This window comes from Gossypium hirsutum, chromosome A03 (assembly GCF_007990345.1).
Source record: "Gossypium hirsutum isolate 1008001.06 chromosome A03, Gossypium_hirsutum_v2.1, whole genome shotgun sequence".
NCBI lineage: Eukaryota > Viridiplantae > Streptophyta > Magnoliopsida > Malvales > Malvaceae > Gossypium > Gossypium hirsutum.
In genome coordinates, this window is record NC_053426.1 from 79,747,592 (window position 1) to 79,758,541 (window position 10,950).

The window sequence follows — 10,950 nt, forward strand, 5'->3', positions numbered from 1 at the left end:
TATGCTTACTCCCTCCTTTTCATTCCTTGTAGTTTTGAAAACACAGCTCGGAAATCGGGAACGGTCGGAGGCTCGCTCACACTATCCGTATACCATCTTGGCATAATGGCTTGTATATTTTGAGTATGGCATGTATAGCATTATAATCATTTTGTATATATGGTCTTATGATATGGTTATTGAGTGGTATGGAAATTCTTGGTAATGATTAGCCATTGTAATGGCTACTCATGATCATATTTGTGTTATGTATGTCAAATTGCTAGCTAATCCATGGAAACCATGAAATAGGTAAAATTTACCATAAAATAGATTCAGACAGCAGTAGTGACGTGAATTTGAAAAATCACTAAAAATAGTAGAAATGAAATTAAATAATGAATAAGTTATGGAATCGAAGCTTGATGAGTCTATTTTCATATGGAAGAAGCGAAACAGGTATATGAGCTATATTTTATGAGATGTTTAAATTTTTGTGAAACAAGGCCAGAGCGATTTTTGGATCCCCTGTTCTGAATTTGGAAATTCACCATAAATTTTACAAAGATAATTAGAAGTCATGCTTTATATGTCAGATTACTTATTGAGTCTAGTTTTATTAGAGGCAAACGGCATAGTCATGGAAGCTCTGTACAGGGAGATATCTGATTCGTAATACACAGATGTTAGAGTAGTTGAACCCTGAAACAGGGGAGACTTTAACTAATAAACTGTACTAATTGGCCCAACCAAAAATTATAGAAAAAAATAGTATATAGATATATGAGTCTAGTTTCAGAGAAAATTTACAGAATTTTATTTCGAGTTTTGGAACTCGAGATATGATTTTTAAAGCAACTGTGGTGCAGTTAGCTAGCTTGTCTGGAAATTTTAAAATGAATTGTATGAGCTGTTTAAGTAATGAATTAAGTCCGTTAACACCTCGTGTTCGACTCCGGCAACGGTCTCGGGTACGGGGCGTTACAGAATACATGTAATGATATATCAAGTATAATGTTAATGTTGGCTTGGTTGAATTGGTTGGTATATGTATGCAAGTATTATGTAGGTACAAGGAAAAATTTGGGTGAAAAATAAGGCTTGGAAATGGCCTTGTTTTCGTCCAGACGGGTAAACACACGGGCGTGTGTCTTAACCGTGTGTCCCTTGCATCTTAAAAATTGAGAAACAGAATGCTCAAAATTGGTCACACGGGCAGAGACATGAGCATGTGTCGCAACCGTGTGAAACACACGACTCAACACGGGGGCATGTGTCTTGGTCGTGTGAATCCTGTACCTAATTTTTAAAATTTAAATTATCCACACGGCTTAACACACGGCGTGTGGTTGGCCCTGTGACCCAAGTCAGAGAGTTATACTGGTATGAACACAAGAGGGGACAAGGTCGTGTGCCTCACATCGAATGCCCACATGGCTTGGGACACAAGCATGTCACTTGGCCGTGTGAGCCACATGGCCTGGCCACACGGGCGTATGTCCCCTACACTTAAGAAAAATTTTGAAATTTCATGAAAATTTCTCTAAGTTCTTGATTTAGTCCCGACTTTTTGAAATGCATAAATTGGGCCCCGAGTGTCCATTTAAGGGACAATATGATTAACTATGATTGATTTCTGATATGAATAGTAATTGACATGTATTAATTGTATTTGTTCTGTAAACTCTGGTTATGTTATTTAACTTTATTCCGGTGATAGATATGGGTTAAGGGTATTATAGGAGGCCCCATGGTGGAATGTACTTCTCCCAATATAGTGGAATTTTGCTCCAATGCCATGTAGGAGAATTCTTGGCTTGTAGTTTCTATCTAGAAAACCTTGAGGATCTTCTGTCTTGGTGGTAAAACCATCTCTAGAGATCTAGCTGTAATACCAATTGAAAGCTTGATGAAGCAAACTGAAAATGCCAAGAGGGGGTGAATTGGCCTTTAAAAATTTTGGTGAAAGCGAAGGCAAGAATGAAACAAAGAACACAAAGAATTTAGAGTGGTTTGGCCACAATTGTCTACTCCTCTACCTTAGCTTTCTACCACTAAGGATTTTTCCCAAATCACTAATTTATTCAACATTTGATGACAAGGTTTAATCTTACAACTCCTTAAGATTTCTACCCCAAATCTTAAGTTTCAAAACCTTTCAGAGAGATACAAATGAGTGAACAAAGAAACAATCCTTGCAAGATAAAATTGTTTGCAAATTGAAGAACAAATACAATGAGATACACTTGAGCAAAAGAAAAGAGATACGGTTCACAAGTGTATGTAAGAAGAATATGAAAATTTAAACTCTAAGATTGTTTGATTGATGATTTTTGCTTTAAAGAACTTTCTTAGATGTTGTAGGACTTTAAAAAAATGGTATTTTTACCCTCTAATAAATTTCTAGCCATTGACATTGTTGGTGAAGTTGATATGGTCGTTAGGAAGATAAAACTAGAGCATTTATTTCACTTGCAACTGCGAGTATTGATACCTCCAAAAAGGGTATCGATCTTTTTTTATCATAAGTGCTAATTCAGTGACCATTGGAATGAAATAATCGATACTTCAAAAATATTTTATCGATACTTCCTGGAATAGGTATCGATACCGAATCGATACTTTGTAGGGTTTTTGAGAAATAGAATACAATTTTTGTATAATTTTTAAGAAAGATATCGATTATTTTCAAAAAGTATCGATACCAAAAGCATGTTATCGATAATTTTTATGGTTTTGACAGAATGCCTTTTTGGTCTCGATTTTTCTACGGGTATCGATTATTTTATAAAATTATTAGTACTTGGCCAAATGGTATTGATACTTTTTCGCCTAGAGCAATTCTGACTTGTTTCAAAATCATTTTGATGTGTTAAAATGATTTTAACTTAATTGAGATTATTTTAACTTGGTTAAAAGTATTTTCACTTGATTTTAAAATTGTTTCAAAACTTTCTAAGAGTTTATTGTAAGTATTCAAAGTTTTATTTCTTAGAATTCAAATTTAAAAATTATTTTTTCAAATTTAGCTTATATTCAAAAACACTTTTAATTTGTTATATCAAATTTTTTTATCAAATAAAGCTTAGTTTAACAATCTTATATTAAGCCTTCATTTTTCTTAAAACAAATTATGTAAGCACAAATCAGTTCACTATCCATCGCCCACTTTCAACTTGGCACTCGATGTTTCGACCTCATCTGTGACACCCCTTACCCGTATTCGACGCCGGAATAGGGTACGAGACGTTATTCGTAACAGCCTAGTTTTGGGCCTAGTCAGAATAGTTGTCTCGGGACCACAAATCTAAAGTAAGAGAAATTATTTTATTATTATTATTTTGATATTATAGCATGTTTTTAAGAGTGCATGAAAAATTTGGTGAAGCAATTTTAGCGTTTGTGAGCTTAATTGAGAAAAATGACTAAATCGTATAAAATGCAAAAGTCCTAAATTGATAGCTAAAGATTTCAAATAGCTAGAGAACCTAAATTGGGGTCCTTTAAAGGGCAATTAGACCCTTTAGGAAGGCATGGCCGGCCATAGGAGACAAAGGTGGTCAAACTTTCAAAGTTTGGCAAGTTAGGTGGCTTATTTTGACTAAAATAGGAGTAAATAAAGCAAAGATGATATCATCCCTTTTTCATCTTCTTTCTCCACCAAAAATCAGCAATTGTAGGGGGTTTGAAAGCTTAAAAATTTCAGCAACTTGTAATCCTCACAAGTAAGTGATTTTGATAGTTTTTCTTGATGATTTTTGAATTTTTGAGACCCTTGAAGCATGACCTTTCAAATGAGGGTACTATTTTTGCAAAATGATCAAGAGTGTAGGATTTTTCCATGAAAGGATTTGTAATGTTTGCTGAGTTTTTATGGAAGAAAATGAGTCTTGGGTGTCTGGTAAACAACTTTTGTAAAAGGTGTTAGCATGAAAACACCTAAAAGGACAATTTAATATGATAAGTGTGTGAAATAGTGGGAATTTGGAGTTGCTATAAGAGTAGAAAGGGTTCGGCTAGGCTTAAGATGTGAAGAAATTTGATAAAAATCAATTTTTGGGCTTAGGGGTAAAATAGTCATTTTGTAAAAGTTTAGGGGCAAATTGGTCATTTTGCCCAAGTACGAATTGTTGAGTGCTATGTTGATAAAGTGATTAAATAAGTGCATTTTGTTATTATAGATTAAGAAATACCGAATCTGAACCTAGACCGGGGGAAAGCCAAGTAAATCGACTAAATCGACTAGTCGCCACATTTTGTAATCCGAGGTAAGTTGTATGTAAATAGTACAACTACATAAATAATATATGTATTTGAATTGTATTGAAATTATTATAGCATAAATTGCTTGATTGTGGAAATGAGAAAATGTGATGAGAATAGAGATAGTAGAATTCTCGATTGAACCTTAGGAAATAAATCAGATATTCATGCCATGACATTTGGGTCACTTGTGTAAGCTAGTGTAAGACATAACTGGGACATGCATCAGCCACATTTTGAGATCCAGTGTAAGACCATATCTGAGACATGGCATTGACATTAAGATGAGTGCCAGGTTAAGACTTGTCTGGGACATGCTTCGGCCTCGAGACGTAAGCCAATGTAAGACATGTTTGGGACATGCATCGGCTACAAGATGTGTCAGTGTAAGACCATGTCTAGAACATCGCAATGGCACAGATATGCTAGAATTTGTGTAAGACCATGTCTAGGACATGGCATCGGCACCTGACCCCATGTTTAAGGCTAAATGAATATCCGATAATGTCCAAATGGTTCAACGGTGAAAGAATGATTTCAAGTTAACAAGGAAAGTATAACTATGTTTGAGTGGTACAGGTACCTATATGGTATGCATGAAATGTGAGCTCGATATATGCTATATGAGGTGTATTAAATATTGATGAGTAAGTTTTACTTATGCCACTTGTGTATTATGATACTTGTTGATGAATGGTAAAGTTATATTATATATTTATTTATGTGCAACTTACTAAGCTTTATGCTTACTCCCTCTCCTTTTTCATTTTCTTATAGAGCCGCCTATCTAGCTCAAGGATCAACGGAAGTTAGAGATATCAATCACACTATCAATCAAAGCATTCGGTATAGTTTGCTTTATATTTTTAAATATGGCATGTAAGGGAATTTGGCTTTTTTTTGGGTTATTATTAATTTTGCCGAATGTGTTGGCTTGGGATAAATCCCTCATTTTGTATTAAACCTTAAATGATAGCTAACATTCATTTTGATTTACATACAAAGATGTTATTTTCATAGATGAGTGAAACACACAAATGGAACGTTGTCTATTTTAGCTGATTTGGTTGTATGAGATAGTCTTATCTTGATTGTGGTTGTTGTTATGTAGGTTGTGTAGGTAAGGGCAGTAAATACGCTTGGTAGATAGCCTTATATTGTCCACACAGGTAGACACACAAGCGTGTGTCTAAGCCGTGTATGACGCACGGTCTGCCCTATGGGCATGTGGTCCAACTGTGTGTCCCCTGCACGTAAAAATTTCAAATCAGTATGCATGATAGTAAACACACGGGTAGAGACACAGCTGTGTGTCTTAGCCATGTGATGGACACGGCCTAGCACACGGGCATGTATCTTGGTCGTGTGACATTTTGGGTATGTTGACGTCAGAAATAGAATGTCCAGGTTTTTGCACACGGGCTAGGACACAGGCATGTTATGGTCGTGTGAAGGACACGGGCTAGGGACACTGGCATGTGCCAGGCCGTTTGAAAACCCCTATAGGTGTGCATTTAGAATTAATTCCACACAGCTAAAGGACACCAGTGTGTCCCTGTATTACTTAGGCCGTGTGAGTCACATGGGCCAATAGCCCGACCATGTCGAATTGGTCACACGAGCGTGTTGCCCTTCCATACAGGCATGTGGCCTGTTTCAAAGAAAATTTTTTATAGATGGCTTAAGGACTAGGGTTGAGCCCTAATAATATCCAATGGTCGATTTGGAACTCGTAGGCCTATGATAAGAAGTTTAGAATAGAGATTGAAAAAGTTTTAAATTGAGTCAAGTTTGGTGACTTGATAATGTATGAAAGCACAAGTTTAAGGTTAGATAATGCCTCGTATTTCATCTCGACAAAGGGCACATGTGTAGGGTGTTACATTAGTGGTGGTATCAGAGCTATGATTTAGTTGGTTCTAAGATAAACCTAGCGAGAGTACGAGTATAACTATACATTCCATAACAGTATATCGATAGTGTGACGACTTCTGATGATTATAAATTGTATTTTCTTATAGTAAATGGATCTTGATAGAGCCATGACGGATGACGTGGGGAGTAACGTGCCAGCTCCTGCTGAAGGGATCACGCCAGTTGAGAGTGAGCCTGTAACTATGGGCCAAGGCCGAGGGGCTAGAGAAGCCTATCTCTGAATGATGGATGCCTGGTATACGGAGTTTGTTCGTGCGAATCTGAACACTCCACCTCCCCCACCTCCTCCGATTCCTTATTATGCCCCGGTAGCTCCACAAGGCGCGGACTTGATCAGGAGGGAGAAGCCTCATGTAGACAAGATTAGGAAGCAATGAGCCTAGGAATTCCAGGCTAACTTAGATGACGACCCAGAGAAAGTAGAGTTTTGGTTAGAGAATACCATCAGGGTATTTCATTAATTGTCATCTACGCTTGAAGGGTACGTGAAGTGTGCAGTGTCACTCCTATGGGATTCAGCTTATCAGTGATGGAATACTCTCGTGTCCGTTGTACTAAGAGAATGGATCACTTGAAAATTATTCCATGAAGAATTCTGAAAAAAGTATATTAGTCAAAGGTTCGTAGATCAAAAGAGGAAGGAATTCCCAGAGCTAAAGCAAGCCCGAATGTTGGTGACGGAATATGAACGTGAATTTGTGAGGCTCAGTAAGTATGCACGAGAGTGTGTGTCTACAGAAGCCACTATGTGTAAGAGGTTCGAGGATGGTCTTAATGAAGATATCCGAGTATTTGTTGGCATCCTAGAATTAAGAGAATTTGTAGTGCTCGTTGAGAGAGCATACAAGGTAAAAGAGTTGGTAAAAGATAGGAGGAAAGCGACTTTTGAGTCACGAGATTCAAAGAGGAGACAGATGGGGAAATCACATCAGTCCTCATCTAAGAGATCGAAGGAATCCGCTACCGGATTGAATGCTTCGGTGGGTTTTTCAAATAGAAACAAGAACCGGCAGAACACAACTTCCAGAGCCCAGACCACGCCAGTTACGAGCATCGGTAGTGCTAGGCCGAATAGGCCAGAATGTTTGCAATGTTGTAGGCATCACTTCAGCAAGTGTTGTGGGAATGAAAGGGGTTGTTTTAAGTGTGAATCATTAGAACATTTCATCCATTATTGTCCTGAAATGGAAGAGAGAGAGAAAAAGCAAGAAGTGAAGGCAAGTAGTGCTCCTTTGAGGAGTAGACCACAAAGGAACCCTAGAAGCGAGGTTACTAGTAGAGGTGCATCAAGAGATGCTGTAGTAAGGTCCAAGTGTAGAGCTCTTGCAAGGTCTTATGCTATTCGTGCCTGTGAAGAGGCAAAGTCTCACGCCATGATCACGGGTACCTTTTCTATCCATGATATATCTGTTGTTTCTTTAACTGGTCTGAGGTCTACCCACTCTTATATTTGTATAGAATTGATACCTCATATGAAAATGTTAGTAGAGCCCACAAAATTTGTGATAAAAGTGTCCAACCACTTAGGTAGATATGTGCTGGTAGACCAAGTGTGTAGAAATTGTCCTTTGACAATTAGGGGTCATTGTTTTCCGGCCAACTTGATGTTGTTGACGTTTAATGAATTTGATGTAATCTTTGGGATGGATTGGTTGACTTCTCATAGTGTTGTAGTGGACTGTGGGAGAAAAGTTATTGAGTGGAAAGGTGAAGATGAAATTGTTCTTCGGGTTGGACCAGATGAGTCGGATACTTTGCCTGTAATAATATCATCTTTGATTGCTGAGAAATATTTGAGAAAAGGATATGAAGCTGACCTAGCTTTGCTGCTGAATACTTAAGTGTCTGAGTTGAAGATTGAATTGGTACCAATGGTTTGTGAGTTTATAGATGTGTTTCCGGAGGAATTACCCAGATTACCTCTAGTAAGGGAAGTTGAGTTTGGAATTGAGTTGGTCCCCGATACGACACCCATCTCGATTGCTCCGTATAGGATGGCTCCAACCTAATTAAAGGAGTTAAAGCCTCAACTTCAGGAATTGGCAGATAAAGTTTCACGAGACCTAGTTATGCACCGTGGGGCGCACTAGTGTTATTTGTGAAAAAGAAAGATGGGTCGATGAGGTTATGTATCGACTATAGATAGCTCAATAAGGTAATAGTGAAGAACAAGTATCCTTTGCCAAGGATCAATGACATGTTTGATCAGTTAAAGGGAGCCACTATATTTTCCAAAATTGACCTGAGGTTAGGACACTACCAGTTAAGGTTGAAAGAGTAAGATGTATCGAAGACTGCGTTTCAGACAAGATATGGCCATTATGAGTTCTTCGTCATGCCCTTTGGTTTGACTAATGCCCCGACGGTATTTATGGATCTGATGAACCGCATTTTTTGATCGTATCTAGATAAGTTTGTCATTGTATTCATTGACGACATACTGATTTACTCGCGTGATGAGAGTGAGCACGCAAAGCATTTGAAGACTATATTACAGACCCTGAGAGACAAACAATTGTACGCCAAGTTTAATAAGAGCGAATCCTGGCTTAAGGAGGTTGGATTTCTAGGACACATTGTGTCGTGTGATGGGATTAGAGTTGACCCAAGCAAAATCTCAGCTATTGTTGAATGGAAATCGCTGAAGAATGTGACTGAGGTTTTAAGCTTTTTGGATTTGGCCTGTTACTATAGGCGATTTGTAAATGGATTTTCTATGATAGCTACCTCGATGACAAGACTGCTGCAAAAAGATGTCAAGTTTGAACGGACAGAAAAGTGCCAACAGAGTTTCGAGCAATTAAAGGCTTTGTTGACCGAAGCCCTAATGTTAGTGCAACTGGAGTCGGGAAAGGAATTTGTGATTTATAGCGACGCCTCCTTGAATGGTTTAGGGTGCATAGTTATGCTAGAAGGCAAGGTTATATCCTATGCCTTAAGACAGCTAAAGCCACATGAGAAAAATTATCCGATGCACGATCTAGAGTTGGCCACCATCGTGTTCGCATTGAAGATTTGGAGGCACCATTTGTATGGAGAGAAATGTCGAGTATTCATCAATCACAAGAGTATTAAGTACTTGATGACTCAAAAAGAGTTAAACTTGCAGCGACGATGATGGTTAGAGCTAATAAAGGATTATGAGTTAATTATCGACTACCATTCAGGAAAGGAAAATGTAGTCGCTGACGCTTTGAGTAGAAATTCATTGTTCGCTTTAAGAGCCATAAATACTCAATTGTCTATGTCTAGTGATGATCTGGTCCTAGCAGAGTTGAGAGCTAGACTGGCATTTTTTCGAGAGATCCGTGAAGCTCAAGAAGGTGATCAGGAGTTGCAAGTTAAGATGGCTCAGTGTGAGACGGAAAATGAATATGAGTTCCGTATTGGTGTTGATGGATGTTTAATGTTCAAAAATAGAGTTTGTGTACCCAAGGGCAATGAGCTTATTCAGAAAATTCTGTGAGAGCCATATAGTGGTTGTTTGTCCGTCCACCCGAGCAGTATAAAAATGTACAACAATCTGAAGAAAATGTATTGGTGGTTAGGGATGAAAAGAGATATTTCAGAGTTTGTTTCCAACTTTCTTGTGTGTCAACAAGTGAAGGCTAAAAACTGAGTACTTCGGGACTACTTTAGTCTATCATGGTCCTCGAGTGGAAGTGGGATCGGATCACTATGGATTTTGTAACGGGTTTGCCAGTAACCCTGAAGAAAAAGGATGTTGTTTGGGTGGTTGTGGATAGGCTAACAAAGTCGGCACATTTTATAGCATTGCATACCGATTACTCTCTCAAAAAACTGGCCGACTTGTACATTTCTAAGATTGTGAGGCTAGGAGTGCTTTTGTCGATTATTTCAGATAGAGACCCAAGATTTACCTCGAGATTTTGGAAAAAGTTACAAGAGGCATTGGGGACAAAGTTGAGTTTTAGCACGACATTCCATCCGCAAACTGACGGGTAGTCAAAAAGAGTGATTCAGATTTTAGAGGACATGTTGTAGTATTCTATTCTCGAGTTTCAAGGTAGTTGGAAAAGGTACTTGCCATTGGTTGAATTCACCTACAACAACAGTTATCAGACAAGTCTGAAAATGGCGCCTTATGAGGCTTTGTATGGGCAAAAGTGTCGAACGCCCTTATATTGGACTGAGCTCAAAAAGAGTCTGATTCAAGGGGTAGATTTAATAAAATAGACTGAAGAGAAAGTTCAAGTGATTAGTGACTGCTTCAAGACCGCCTCGAATAGAAAAAAATCCTATGCAGATTTGAAACGAAAGGAAATTGAGTTTCACGTCGGCAATAAGGTATTTTTGAAAGTATCCTCGTGGAGGAAAGTCCTCAGATTTAGTAGAAGAGGCAAGTTGAGTCCTCTTTTCATAAGACCTTATGAGGTTATCGGGAGAGTAGGACCGGTTGCCTATCAATTGGCTTTGCCACCAAAATTGGAAAAGATTCACAACATGTTTCATGTATCCATGTTAAGCCGATTTAGATCAGACCATTTGCATGTGATTACGCCAATAGAGGTCGAGATTCATCCGTAAATGACTTATGGCGAAGAGCCAGTCAAGATTTTAGGTCGTGAAGTCAAATGGTTGAGGAATAAGAGCATAGCACTCGTGAAAGTTTTGTGGCAGAGAAATTGAGTCAAGGAAGCTACATGGGAACCCGAGGAGACTATGAATGATCAGTAACCGAATTTATTCACCGATGATTTTTTAGGACGAAAATCCCTGAGGGGGAGAAATGTAACAGCCCGATTTTGGTCC

General features: G+C 38.2%; 1 protein-coding gene across 1 annotated transcript; it reads left to right on the forward strand.

Annotated features, from left to right (window-relative positions):
* The first annotated feature begins 7,091 nt into the window (after positions 1-7,091).
* Positions 7,092-8,018, forward strand: LOC121218261 (uncharacterized). Its single transcript, XM_041095182.1, has 2 exons — positions 7,092-7,609; positions 7,865-8,018. Exons 1-2 carry the CDS (start codon positions 7,092-7,094, stop codon positions 8,016-8,018), a joined length of 672 nt encoding a protein of 223 aa, XP_040951116.1.
* Positions 8,019-10,950: the final 2,932 nt, after the last annotated feature.